Below are 14,366 nucleotides of genomic sequence, written 5' to 3'. Positions count from 1 at the left end.
TGAAAAAAGGAACATTTTGAATTATTGGCATGTCTTCATGGGCATAAAATTATAAAGAATATTCATAAAATTAACCATGGGAAGCTCTAATGAAAACTTTTATGGATGACTAAATGTATTATGTTAACAGATCCCTCCTATTACACAGAATTTAAGGGTGTAACCCATTCTTTAATATTAAGGAAACAAAAACTTTTCATTTCTTTCTTTCTTTTTTTTTAGTTTTTTTTTTAAGTTTATTTTGAGAGAGAGAGAGAGAGAGAGAGAGGGAGAGAATTCCAAGTTAGCTCAGTGCTCTCAGTGCAGAGTAGGATGCGGGGCTGGAACTCACAAACCACAAGGTGACGACATGAGCTGAAGTGAAGACTTTGATACTCAACCCTCTGAGCCACTGAGATGCCCCAAAACCTTTCATTTCTAAATAAACAAACACCACCAAAGTTGTAAAATAGGCCAACAATCACTTTATCGAAAGAATCCTTGGGTTAAATTCATTTACATCTTGAAAAATAGAAAAACTAATGATTTATTTTTCCAAAAGTCGAAGTTGTCCAATTTTAGTCTTGTGTACAAGAAATTTTAACTGTATTCATCTGATAGTAGAAAGTGGAATGATTTTACTTTCATTTGTTACCTTCCAGCTGTATCTTCACACGATACCCAGAGCCTCTTTCCAAAGATGTGCATAGGAACTATTTTCGAAAGAGTGTCAGTGGATAAATATAAACATAGTGCCCTTGAGAATGGACACTTAGTGATAGAGTGGAACAGTGTTGGGGAGAGACAAGGGCATCAAAGATCTCATGAAACACATATGCAAATAGAGACAACTGCCCATTATAAGAATCTCACTGCCCAAAACAGTGAAGGATATAAAACATTTTGGAAACCCCCCCTCTCTAACACTGTTACTTCTGCAGGGCAGTGTGTTTCTATAATCAAAGGCTCAAATCAAGTGGTCAAACAGACATATTTGCAGGACAAAAATTTGGAGAATCTGGAAAGTGACCTAGCCCATGCTGAAAATACTTCTTTGCACCATTTTGACAATAGGATTGCATTACCCTTTCAGTCAAATATTTCTGAAAGTCAGAGATTGAAAAAGGAAGAAAAAAATGGTAAGTGGTATCCATTTGAGGGGTCCTTCCCTGAGCAGTCGATCTTACAACAAAACCACAGCATTTTCAATGAAAACAGAATTGCTCATTGCAGTGAATCTGAGAAAATACTGAACCAGGATTCAAATGTTAATAAATATCTACGGACTCCTTTGCCAGGGAACCATTGTGACTGTACTACATGTAGGGAAGTCTTTTATCAAAGCTCAAACCTTATTAGACAGAAGAGAATACATTTGGGAGAGAATCCTTCTGAATATACTGAGTGTGGGAAAATTCTTAACCAGTCCTCCAATGTTGGTGATCATCAGAGGAGTCCTGTGGGAAAAAACCCCTACACATGCAATGAACTTGGGAACGTGTTTAGTCAGTCATCAAAACTTAATATCAATAAGACAATCCATATTGGGAAGAAAGTTTACATTTGTAAGGAATGTGGCAAAGCCTTCAACTGGCACTCAACACTAATTCTACATCAGCAAAAGCATACTGGAGAGAGACCTTACAAATGTGAAGAATGTGGTAAAACTTATAAGTACAGCTCATCACTAAATAAACATAGGATAATCCATACTGGAGAGAAAATTTACAAATGTCAAGAATGTGGCAAGGCCTTTAACTGGCAGTCAGGCCTTATTGGACATCGGAAACTTCATGCTGAGGAGAAACCTTACCAATGTAAAGAATGTGGCAAGGCCTTTAAAAGGTACTCAAGCCTTACTGTACATCACAGAATTCACACTGGAGAGAAACCTTACCAATGTAAAGAATGTGGCAAGGTCTTTACCCACCAGACAAGCATTATCAGACATCACAGAATCCATACTGGAGAGAAACCTTACCATTGTAAAGAATGTGGCAAGGCCTTTATCCAGAAATCAACCCTCTTTGTACATCAGAGGATTCATACAGGAGAGAAACCTTACCAATGTGAAAAGTGTGGCAAGGCCTTTACCCAGACCTCAAACCTTATGGCACACCACAGAATTCACACTGAAGAGAAACATTACCCATGTAAAGAATGTGGCAAGGCCTTTATTTGAGGTTAAGCTTCATTATACATCAAAGAATTCATACTGGAAAAGAAACTTAAAATGTATAGAATGTGGTAAAATTTTTAGGACTGCTCAACTCTTACTCAGCATCACAGAGTTTAGACTCAGGAGAAACCTACAAAGGGAAAGAATGTGTCAAGCCTGTAGCTGGAATTCACAACTTGATCAATATCATTATTTTCTTACAGAATAGAAACCATAAAATATAGAGAAAGTTGCAGTCCCTTTAACTGGAATTCGTTCCTTAGTATTTCAATGTGCATACTAGATGTAAACCCTACAAACATAATGAGGAAAGGTCTTCATATTAAATGTACACATTAGGATACACCAGAGAGTACATAAAAGTAACTTGAAAGCTATAAATATTTATAAAAGTATTTAATTGAACATCAAATGTCAATATCCCAGAATTTACAGAGAAAGCAGTTGTTACTATTAATATATTACATCAAAATATTCATTATAAGGAATAATACAAAGTTAAACATGTTCAAAATGTATGTGCTGTGATGCTTCAAAAGGTTATTTGGATGAATTGTTGCATAAATATGGCTAATTTCATTCTGAGTTTTTGGAGGCACCTGGGTGGCTCAGTCAGTCGGTTAAGTATCCGAATTTGGCTCAGGTCATGATCTCCCAGTTTGTGAGTTCAATCCCCTCATTAGGTTCTGTGCTGGCAGCTTATAACCTGGAGCCTGCTTCAGATTGTCTCCTTCTCTCCCTGCCCCTCCCCACTAGCGCTCAAAAATAAACATTTGTAAAAAAAATAAAAAATGAGTTTTCCCTCCTCAAATCTATCCTGACATTTATGACTGCCAAGTATCAATGCATTTCTACTCTCAGTTTCCTTCTGAAATTCATTCATTCCTTGGAAACTTACGTGGCTCATTTTTGCAGCAAAGGTATGACATGTTCTTCTTTTGTTTTTTAATTTTTTTAACGTTTATTTTTGAGACAGAGAGAGACAATGCATGAACGGGGGAGGGGCAGAGAGAGAGGGAGACACAGAACCGGAAGCAGGCTCCAGACTCTAAGCCATCAGCCCAGAGCCCGACGCGGGGCTCGAACCCACAAACCGCGAGATCGTGACCTGAGCTGAAGTCGAACCCTTAACCCACTGAGCCACCCAGGCGCCCCTACATGTTCTTCTTAGGTGGGACTCATGTGTAATTTTCCATGGAAGACGAAGGACAACATTACACACAATATTTAAGAAAATCTAATTCAGATGCTGTTTGTGGTTATAACATTGATGTAAGTTACCATGATGTAAGTGTTCCGAACATCATTCTTCTCCCTGTATTAAAACAAAATCTTCTTGAATGTTACCAATAAAATAATTTGCCAACTGGTCTTTAGGGAAAAAGGTTGCAGTGCAGTAAAACATACTGGTGTGTCTTCATCATAGCAATAGTTAGAAGGAGAAAATGCCAGTTGATGTGGTTGAAATGAAGAAGTCCTCACAGATATCAGAAAGAGGATAGCCAACTCTTCCCCCAAATGGGGTAAAATTGTACATATGCATTTTTAAAGAATGATGTCAGGCCTGGAAATTATGGAAATCTGTATTCTCACATCATACTATCAACAAATAATTTTGGAAGGCTTGTAGTCTGCATTTTGAACAATAACAATTGGGTGGATTGGAAATGCATGACTTGGTCTGTGTGTGAACTTAACACATTTTAAGAAGACATAATGGTTTTTGACATGTTAACATGGCTGTGTACAGAATGAAATGTTATCCCACCACCAGTGATAACCTATCTCATTTTATTAAAGGTGGGAAAAGTATGGAAAGGAAAAAGATGTGAAGAGCTCTTTGCAGTGGAGGGAGGGAACCCAAAGTGGCTCCCTTTTCTAACTTCAAAGTCACAGGCAGCTCTTTGGTGGCATCATCTGATAAATGTCACAGAATTAAGAAATTGGCAAACGTGGTGGGTTCCTGAAGATTAAAAGATTAAGTCATGAAGACCACCTTCATGACTGAATTGAATTCCTGTATCCTACTGAGGACCAGATGCCATTGGATGACGATGATTCCAGTGATTGTCCAGACCTTGATCACTGGCAGTTCAGGAGGGCATGTTGGACAATGCAATCACAGTGTTCTAAAATGTGTTTTTCCTCACCCAAGGTGTTCAGGTCTTAATCTTTTCCTCTCTGCATACAGAATCCTATCGTTTCCTACCATAATTCTCAGTGAGACCCAGAGTTAAGCAGGAAATCTTCCTATTAATTTATGAGAGTTGGGTGCAGGCTTTGGCTCAAGGAGAGGTAACAAGGGTCTCCTCCATAGGAGTTGGGGAGGGTCAGGTCCTTGTAGCACACTGTTGCTATGATCAAGCAGAATTTGTGGGCTTCTGTGGGGGCGGAGCGAGGCCCCCTGAAAGCAGGGAAGGGAAATTCAGAGATTGGTTTCCAGGTGGGAGCTCATAGTTTCTGAATAGCTCCTGACACAAAGGACTAGGAAGTTGGGCCTTTTCTGCATTAAAAAAAATTTTTTTAATGTTCATTTATTATTGAAAGAGAGCGCATAAGCAGGGTAGAAGCAAAGGGTGAGGGAGGCACAGAATCCGAAGCAGGCTCCAGGCTCTGAGCTGTCAGCACAGAGCCCGACCTGGGACTCGAACCCACAAACCGTGAGATCATGACCTGAGCCGAAGTTGGATGCCCAACCAACTGAGCCACCCAGGTGTCCCTGCATTTTAAAGTCCTGCCTGCAAGTGATCAGTTTACAGGTGAAGAGGTTGTGTTGGTGGCTTTATAGGCATTTTCTTCTAATTCAGCTGTGATTTCTCCACAAAGATCTTCTGAGAAAGAAATCTAGAGGATAAGGTGAAAGATGAAAGAAGAAGAAATGGCCAGTTCTCAGGTAAGCCTTGCATCCAAGGCCAGAGGCTCTATTGTCCGTTTCTTGGGAAATTTCATGCCTGTAGAAATTGCAGGGCACATGGGTAGCTCAACTCACCTCAAATTTAGAGAATATACTAGAGTCTAATACTGTGTTACCAATTCTTTTACTGCAGAAAGCAGGAAATTCACCTAAGCCAGAAACAGTTCTCCTAATATAATTGAAGTAACATGAGTTCACTCCTTGGTGAATCACAAAAAAACTACATGGAGCAGGGGGGTAGGGGGGAGGAATGTCAGACGAAGGAAAATTGATTTACAAGAAATAAGATGGGTGCCTGGGTGGCTCAGTTGGTTAAGCGTCTGACTTCAGCTCAGATCATGATCTCATGCCTTGTGGGTTCGAGCCCTGGGGGTCAGGCTCTGTGCTGACAGCTCAGAGCCTGGAGCCTACTTTGGATTCTGTCTCCTTCTCTCTCTCTGCTCCTCCCCCACTCACACTCTGTGTCTCTCTTTGTCAAAAATAGGCATTAAAAAAAAAAAAACCAATAAGATCACAGGGAATAACATCCAAAGTAGAGACTCAGAGGAAGTGGGAATGGTTTCCTTTTATTTAGGGTTAGGATGGATATTTAAAAAGGAGAGGTCATCATCTATATAGAGGTCAGGATAAGGTTGCACATGAGCCTTAAAAAAACAGTTCTATACATACTTTGTATGTTACATAGTAAATGGATTTGTGCTCCCCTTGGGTGGAGATTTTAGTATTATAATGAGGTAAAAGGGGGCATCTGGGTGGCTGAGGTGGCTAAGCATATGACTTTTGATTTATGCTCAGGTCAGTATCTCACTCCTGAGTTCAAGCCCCAAGTCCAGCTCCACATTGAGGATGGAGCCTGGTTGGAACTGTTTCTCTGTCTCCCTGCCCCACCCCCACTTGTGTTCTCTCTCTCAAGGAAATAAACATTTATTATTTTTTTAATATGAGATAAAGGTAACTGTCCTCACTCCATGGTTTACTCTCTTGTTCAGCTGCTTAGAAGTACGTCAGGGATTAAGCTCAAATTGGGCCAATCCAAGCTCTTCCTCAGGGTAGTCATGTCCTTTTGTGGGATACTTTTTGTTTCCACCACAGGACACAATGGCATGGAGTGTTTTGTCTTAAGTAAAACATAAGATAGAAAAAAGAGGTTAGGTAAAATGTGGGTTTAAGGTCAGTGGGTATAAGCAGGCAAACAGTGAAGGTCGGGTCTGGGGTTCTAGCTAGTGACATTAACTCCCTCTTGCATCTTATGCATTATGCATAATGCATAAGGTTATGCATTATGACCTCAGACTATGGCCACTAGGTAACTATGGTATTTATTGCAGGGATTGCTGACATTCAGGGATGTGGCCATAGAATTCTCTCAGGAGGAATGGGGATGCCTGAACCACAGTCAACGGGAAGTGTACAGGGATGTGATGTTAGAGAACTATGGACACCTCCTCTTCTTGGGTGAGGATAACTCCTTCCAGACTTCCCAAACAACACTCGGAGTTTTGTTCCTTCCTTTGAAGACTGTCTCTTGGAACTTCCTCTTTGCATGAGTGGGATTCAGATGCCTGCAGTCAGAGAAAAAAGTAGGGTTTGTAGATGTAGAGAAAAATCTTCATGTTTCCTTTTCAGCTTTAGCTTCTCCTTCCTTAGGGTAACATCATCATTTCTGTAGATTAATGGCAATTCTAAAAAAAAAAATGTAAGTTTATTTTGAGAGAGAGCAGAGGAAGAGCAGAGAGAGGGGCAGAGGGAATCCTAGGTAGGCACCATGCTGTAAGCATAGAGCCCCATGCAGGGCTCAAACTCAGGAACCATGAGATCATGACTTGAACAGAAACCATGTGTCAGATGCATAACCGACCAAACAATCCAGGCGCTGCACTTAGTGGCAATCTAAACACTGAGTAGAATCAAGTGGTATTTCCCACATTTTAAATACCAATTTCTACTCCTTGATGTAGTGGTAGTACTAGGAAGTGGAGGTCAAGATCTGAACATCAGAAATCCCTCCTGCATGTTCTAAAGGGGTTGTTGGGCAACAGCATTTGGGAAATCACTGTCTAGAATTATACAATGTTCTTTATTTTCTCCTGAACACAATAATGGATTGAAAGTTAGAATCTCCATCCATACTCATATTCCTTTATTAAAAACAAAATATTTCTTTTGAGAGAGAGCACAAGCAGGAAAGGAGCAGAGAGAAGAGAGAATCCCAAACAGGCTCCTCACTGTCAGCAAAGAGCCCAACTTGGTCTTGATGAGATCCTGAGATCCTGAGACCAGGAGACCATGACCCAAGCTTAGATCAAGGGTCAGATGCTAAACCGACTGAGCCATTCATTTGTCTCAAATGTTCCTTTTTTTCTAATAAACAGGTCATATTGTGTCAAAACTAGACCTGGTCATCATTTTGGAACAAAAGAAGGAGTCTTGGAATGTGAAGCAAAAAGAGAGAGTAGCCACTCATCTGGGTAGGTGGTAATGAATGAAGCAGATGACAGAGGTGAGATCCAAATGTAAAGTAGGAAGATGGAACTTAAAATGTCATTTGAGTAGTTCTCCTTGAATGGAAATTAGTAACATAATACTGACATAACACATAATATAATACAAATTTGTAACATAATACATTTTTAATGTATTTTCAGTGTTTATTCATAAATTAAAAAAAAAAATTTAACGTTTATTTTTGCGACAGAGACAGAGCATGAACAGGGGAGGGGCAGAGAGAGAGGGAGACACAGAATCCAAAACAGGCTCCAGGCTCTGAGTCGTCAGCACAGAGCCTGACGCGGGACTTGAACTCACGGACCCTGAGATCATGACCTGAGCCGAAGTCGGACGCTTAACTGACCGAGCCACCCAGGCGCCCCTATTCATAAAATTTTTAATTAGAGAATTTTATAGTTGATTTTACTGAATATTCTCTACTTTTATTGTCAATGGAAGCATGCCAAGAAATCAAAATGCTTGCTTTTCATGGTTACACAGTTTAAAATTACAGTAATATAGAAGGTTTCCTTTTAAAAATTCATCTTATGTAGTATTTTGGGGTTAAATGTTATTCTGATTTTATAATCCCATAATAATGTGGTTCCTTTTGGTGGGAACTTTCACAACATTAGGTAGTTGTAATTAAATTTCTGCCTGTGAATTTTGTTACAGGTTGACAATTTTCATCTCACTACATTTTAAGACAGTATGAGTTTAACTCAAATGTAAATCAACTTTATGCTCTTCACCCATAAAATTATGCATTTGCCTGAATGAATACCACCCATGCATAATTTGAGACACATGTTTTCCATTTCTTTCCTGGTTAGTGTTCAGTTTACGTCATATCATGTCTAGATGAGTTGTCATAATAATAAAATTAATTGCATCATCTAGTTATTGGTGAATTTGTTCTCTCTGCATGAGAGAATCCCTTTTTGTGAATTGAAAGTAATATTTAAATATTTTATATCACTGTATCAAGTTTAGATATTTTATCCTTAATTCTGGTATTATACCCATGGGATGCCTTTGATACCATTCTCATTAGCTTTTGTGTCCTCTGTATATATTTTCATTGTGGTTCCCTGAGAGACTACTTAAAACATCTTAAACTAACAAACCATTGTAAACTGATAGCGTCCATTACATGCAAAATTCTTCTACTTATCATCTCCACCCGTGTACCCACTTGACAAATATGACTAATTCTATTCTTTATGTTGCATACTTTATTCCCTAGATTAATGATTTTTATGCTTTTAAGAAATGCTAGCAGAAATGAAAGTGACATGTGCTACCCAATTACAACACTAAAGATATCTGTAATTGTGTAACTCTTTATATTTAGCAGAGAGCATATGTTGTCATATGGTTTCATTTACCGTTTAGAATCCTTTGATTTCAACTAAAAGGACTTCCTTGAACATTTCTATAGGAGAGGTCTACTGGTAAACCTGGGTGGGGGGCATGGTTTCACTTGGAAAAGACTTCATTTCTACATCCATGGAAAACAGTTTTGGTGGATATTTTTGATCTTTCAGTACTTGAATACATTGTCCCATGTACTTCCTCCTATCAGGTCTACTGAGAATCCCACTCATAATCTTAAAAGAGCTCTCTTGTAGAAGATGAGCTGCTTTTGTCATGGTGTTTAACAATTCATCATTTATCATCATGACTTTTGATAGGTTAATTAAAGTGTGTCACTGTGTTCATATCTTGACACGTATCCTTTGAATATACTGAGCTTGTTGGTCTCTTTCCACATACATGGGAACCACAAGCCTTTAGTTCTTCATATGATTTCTTTCTCCTCTCCTCTCCGTGTGGGGAATGAGACTTGTTGGTGACCCATGAGTCCCTAGACTCTGTTCTTTTCCACATTTTTCTTTGGTTCTCTTAGTAGTTAATTTAAAACAAGGGGTCTTAAGGTTATCTGATTCTTTCTTCTGCTTGATCAAGTCTGTTGCTGTCCCGTTAGTGTATTTTTAAATTCAGTAATTGTATTCCTCAGCTCCTAATTTTGGGTTGTTGTTTTGTCTCTTTGGATTTTCATTTTGGTCATGCATAGTTTTCTGATATTATTTCGTTACCTAACTCTTTCTTCTTCTTCCTACATGAGCATCTTTAGGATACATTTTTTTTTAAGATTTTATTTTTAACTCATCTCTACATGCAATGTGGGGATAGAACTCAGAACCCTGAGATCAAGAATCACACCCTGCACTGACTTAACCAGCCAGGTGCCTCATTTATGATTATTTTTTTGACATCTTTGTCAGACAATTAATAGTTCCTTATTAATTTAGGGTCAGTTTTGAAGATGCACTTTATTACTCTGATTGCAATGCATTTTACATTTTCTTTGTAAACTTTGTGACCTCTCGATTTGGGAATTAAAAAAAATCCTATGGGCATGGGCTTATGAAGTTGCTTTGTAGAGGAAAACACAAATAATAGTAATTCTGGCATCTGTCACACATTTTGGCCATTTGTAATGTCTGAGTATTTTAAATTTCCCAGTTTGAGAAAATGTAGTTACTTGAGAATGTATGACACCTTCCTTTTTCTGATTGTGTTCACCTCTGTATCTTCTGTTGTTTGAACAGATAGTCACATTTTATCTGAGCAGCTGCCATGGTGCATCCAGTGGGTCCTCTCATTCCTTCAGCTTTGTATGTCCTGCCATGATAAACAAGTTCTTCACGCAGCTGCAAACAAGCCAGATCATTATTCAGGTCACTTATGGTTTCTCTCCTTAGAGGAGGTAAGAGTTTTCTCACAGTCTTTCCACACAGTGCCAGAGAGGGTGAACAGCAGTTGTGGGCAAGTTTCACCAATGTTCATTGTCTCTTTGATGTGGCTCTTCTCCATTTTTACTTTTCTGGGTATGCTGTGTTCTCCTAACCAGCTTCTGGAGCATTCCAAAGGTAATTTGGTCCACTTTGATTTCATGGAAGAGCAAAGTGCTGGTATTTCCTATTTCTCCATTCTGCTGATGTTCTGTGATGGGAACTAATTTTTTACATTAGCATTTTAATGTACATTTGTGTGAGTTTAGTAAGTGGGAAAACTTCTTTTATATTTTGTAGTTGTGTCTCTCCATAACACCCTATGCTTGTTGGCAATGATTGGCAAAACAAGATTCATTCCTTACACCTAATTTGGGTAGATCTGGAGGCTGTGGCTCTGAGTATTTACACTTAGACAGTGGTAAGGGTAGAAAGGATGCTATGATGGTTATAACAAAAGTGGCCAAATCACCACAATGAAATCCTTACTGTCAGGAGAGATCAATAATATAAAAACTTGGCATGGGTGGGGGGCAACATTAAGTCAGTTATATTTTCACAACACTGTCTTTGAATGAAAGGATCCAGATCCATTTTTGAAATATCTATATTCTCTGAAAGGACATTCGGAAGTTCTGAAAAGTCACCTAGTCCATGCTAAAAGTAATCATTCAGACCACTTCATATAGAACATTGGTTTAATCATTCACTGAAACATTTCTGAAGGTTAGATATTTAACAATGAAGATAATTCTGAATGGGATGGATTTAACAAGTCTTTTTTGAAGGGTTCTTGATTCCTTCCACCAAGACATGATCCCTTTTTGTTCCAAAGTCTTCTAATTTTGACAAACATTGTTGGATATTTATTTTAAACATGAGTATTATGTGATACTCTTGAACAATTTGAACAAGTTTTCATGTGCTGTGATCTTAGGAAAATCTTCAGTGAGTACTCTATCTTCCATAATTACCAAGGATTTTATAATGGAAACAGAGTTTACCAATTCAATGAATCTGGGAAAAATGTTAATCCTAACACCAGAGAATCAGTCTTAAAGTAATAAGGATGGGAAAGGCTTTTATGAAAGTTCAAATATTAGTATACATCATTGTATCCTTGTTGGAAAGAAAACCTAAAAATGTAGTAACTGTGGCAAAACTTTTAACTTGTCTTCAAAATTTGCTCAACAGCAGAGATTTTATACTGGGAAGAATGCTCTTACAAACAAAATGTGGCAAAGATGCTAACTACCACACAAAACTTACCAACATAAGTTTATAAATAGCTGGGAGAAGGCTACAAATGTAAAACAAAATGTGAGAAAGCCTTTAAGCAGAATTATAAAGTTTGTGAACATCAGAGAGTACTGGAGAAAACCTTAAAATGTAAGGACTGTGTGCACCTGGGTGGCTCACTTGGTTGAACTTCTCACATAAGCTCAGGTCACAGTCTCACAATTTGTGAGCTCAAGTCCCACATCAGGCTTTGTGCTGTCAGTGCAGAGCCTACTTCAGATCTTCTGTCTCCCTCCTACCCACCTCTGTCTGTCCATCTCCTGCTCTTGCTCTCACTCTCAAAAATAAACATTTAAAAAATAAAATATAAAGAAATGTAATGAATGTGGCAGACCATTTAACTCATAATCAAAACTATTCAACAGAAGATAGCAAATCCTGGGGTGGTACCTTACAAAAGTGAAGAATATTGGCAAAGTCTTTATGGAAAGCATACTGGATAGAAACCCTAGAAATGTAAAAAAAAAAAATGATGGCAGACCTTTGTTTTTAAAATACACTTGAGTACAAAATACAGTCTTGCCTTTTCTTGTAGAGAGAGGGAGAGGGGCAGAGGGAGAAAAAGAGAAAATCCTAAGCAGGCTCCATGCTCAATGCAGAGGTCCATGTGGGGTTCAATCCCATGGCCATAGGATCATGACCAAGTCAAAATCAAGAGTCAGACACTCGACTAACTGAGCACCTCAGGCACCCCCTAAAATAGAGTCTTTATAAAGGATAAAAACAGAAAGATGTAAACAATCAGCAAACTATGTAGTAGAAAGCTATATCTAGATAAAATCACAGCAGAAAACATAAGTAAATACTAGTTTTCAGAAATGATTCAAAATGAGAGTATTTATTACATAGAAGAATGAAAACTTAAAACAGATCAATTATACATTAGCCTTGGACAATGCAATTGTTAGGGGCACTGACCCCTTCACAATTGAAAATCTGTGTGTAATGTCTGAGTCTGCAAAACTTAAAACCATACCTACTTTTATATGGAAATAGTATATTGTTGACTAGAAGACTTACCTAGAATATTAACAGTCAATCATCACATTCTTTGTATGCTATCTGTATTATATATGGTATTTTTATAATAAAATAAGCTTGAGAATAGAAAATACTAAGGAAATCAAAGAGGAAACATGTTTTCAGTACTGTATTAAAAATATATATATATGTATATATATATATGTATATATATATATATATATATATATATATATATATATGCATAAGTGGACCCACAGTGTTCAAACCCATGTTATTCAATGGTCAGCTGTATTTTTTTTAATGTTTATTTATTTTGAGAGGAAGGGTTGGGCAGAGAATCCCAAGCCTTCTCTGCACTGTCAGCACAGAGCCTGAAGCATAGCTCAATTTCACAACCTGAGATCATGACCTAAGCTGAAACTGAGAGTCAGACCCTTAACTCACTGAGCCACCCAGGGGCCCTGGCAACTGTATTTGTTAATGTGCATGAAAGTATTAGGGAGGGGATGGATGTCTGGAGAGGGATAGTTATTATCAGTGTGTCTCTCGTTTTTTTTTTTTTTTTTTTACTATAAGAGTATTTGCAATAGGCATATTAATAATTTTACTCTTAAATCATCTCATGCTATGGCTTTATTTGTGTGCATGCAAAGTGATTTGATTGTTGCTGTCTCACACATAGGCTCTTATACGATGTGGCATTCATACCTACTTTTTGATGGAAGATTCAAGAGGCTGTCATGTACAATGTATGAAGAAAGTCTACCTGAAGATGCTGTTTGTGGTTGATGTACAAAAGTGATGTAAGTCAACATGAAGTAAGTGTTCAGGGCATCATTCTTTGCATTAAAGTAAGACAGAGATATGGTCTAATTTTATTATCATTTATTTATTTATTTTTCAATATATGAAATTTATTGTCAAATTGGTTTCCATACAACACCCAGTGCTCATCCCAAAAGGTGCCCTCCTCAATACCCATCACCCACCCTCCCCTCCCTCCCACCCCCCATCAACCCTCAGTTTGTTCTCAGTTTTCAACAGTCTCTTATGCTTTGGCTCTCTCCCACTCTAACCTTTTTTTTTCTTCCCCTCCCCCATGGGTTTCTGTTAAGTTTCTCAAGATCCACATAAGAGTGAAACCATATGGTATCTGTCTTTCTCTGTATGGCTTATTTCACTTAGCATCACACTCTCCAGTTCCATCCACGTTGCTACAAAAGGCCATATTTCATTCTTTCTCATTGCCATGTAGTGTTCCATTGTGTATATAAACCACAATTTATCCATTCATCAGTTGATGGACATTTGGGCTCTTTCCACAATTTGGCTGTTGTTGAGAGTGCTGCTATAAACATTGGGGTACAAGTGCCCCTATGCATCAGTACTCCTGTATCCCTTGGGTAAATTCCTAGCAGTGCTATTGCTGGGTCATAGGGTAGGTTTATTTTTAATTTTCTGAGGAACCTCCACACCTCTTTCCAGAGTGGTTGGTGGAATTTGCATTCCCACCAACAGTGCAAGAGGGTTCCCATTTCTCCACATCCTCTCCAGCATCTATAGTCTCCTGATTTGTTCATTTTGGCCACTCTGACTGATGTGAGGTGATATCTGAGTGCGGTTTTGATTTGTATTTCCCTGATAAGGAGCGACGTTGAGCATCTTTTCATGTGCCTGTTGGCCATCCGGATGTCTTCTTTAGAGAAGTGTCTATTCATGTTTTCTG

General features: G+C 38.3%; 2 protein-coding genes across 7 annotated transcripts in view; one reads left to right on the top strand and one right to left on the bottom strand.

Moving 5' to 3' along the window:
• The window catches only part of LOC111558099 (putative protein ZNF720), a 45,037-nt gene that overhangs the window by 28,747 nt on the left and 1,924 nt on the right, over positions 1–14,366 (top strand). Inside the window, exons 3-7 of one of the 6 annotated variants that reach the window (XM_045047135.1) lie at positions 4,985–5,051; positions 6,401–6,527; positions 7,445–7,540; positions 10,175–10,332; positions 13,323–13,458. In XM_045047135.1, the coding sequence (XP_044903070.1) occupies positions 5,022–5,051; positions 6,401–6,527; positions 7,445–7,540; positions 10,175–10,332; positions 13,323–13,442 (531 nt within the window). In that variant the 5' untranslated portion in view covers positions 4,985–5,021 and the 3' untranslated portion in view covers positions 13,443–13,458. Of the gene's footprint in view, positions 1–641; positions 3,911–4,984; positions 5,052–6,400; positions 6,528–7,444; positions 7,576–10,174; positions 10,333–13,322; positions 13,459–14,366 lie in introns of those variants that run through there. The other 5 variants (XM_045047139.1, XM_045047134.1, XM_045047137.1 and 2 more) reach the window with 5 other exon arrangements.
• LOC105261241 (putative protein ZNF720) overlaps positions 5,620–14,366 on the bottom strand; it is a 64,999-nt gene continuing 56,252 nt past the window's right edge. The window contains exon 5 of the mRNA XM_045047171.1: positions 5,620–6,634. Coding sequence (XP_044903106.1) covers positions 6,627–6,634 — 8 coding nt within the window. The 3' untranslated portion in view covers positions 5,620–6,626. The remainder of the gene's footprint in view (positions 6,635–14,366) is intronic.

Source organism: Felis catus, chromosome E2 (genome assembly GCF_018350175.1).
Source record: "Felis catus isolate Fca126 chromosome E2, F.catus_Fca126_mat1.0, whole genome shotgun sequence".
Lineage (NCBI taxonomy): Eukaryota > Metazoa > Chordata > Mammalia > Carnivora > Felidae > Felis > Felis catus.
Note: the sequence above shows the minus strand (reverse complement) of the source record. Positions and strands in the feature narration are given on the sequence as shown.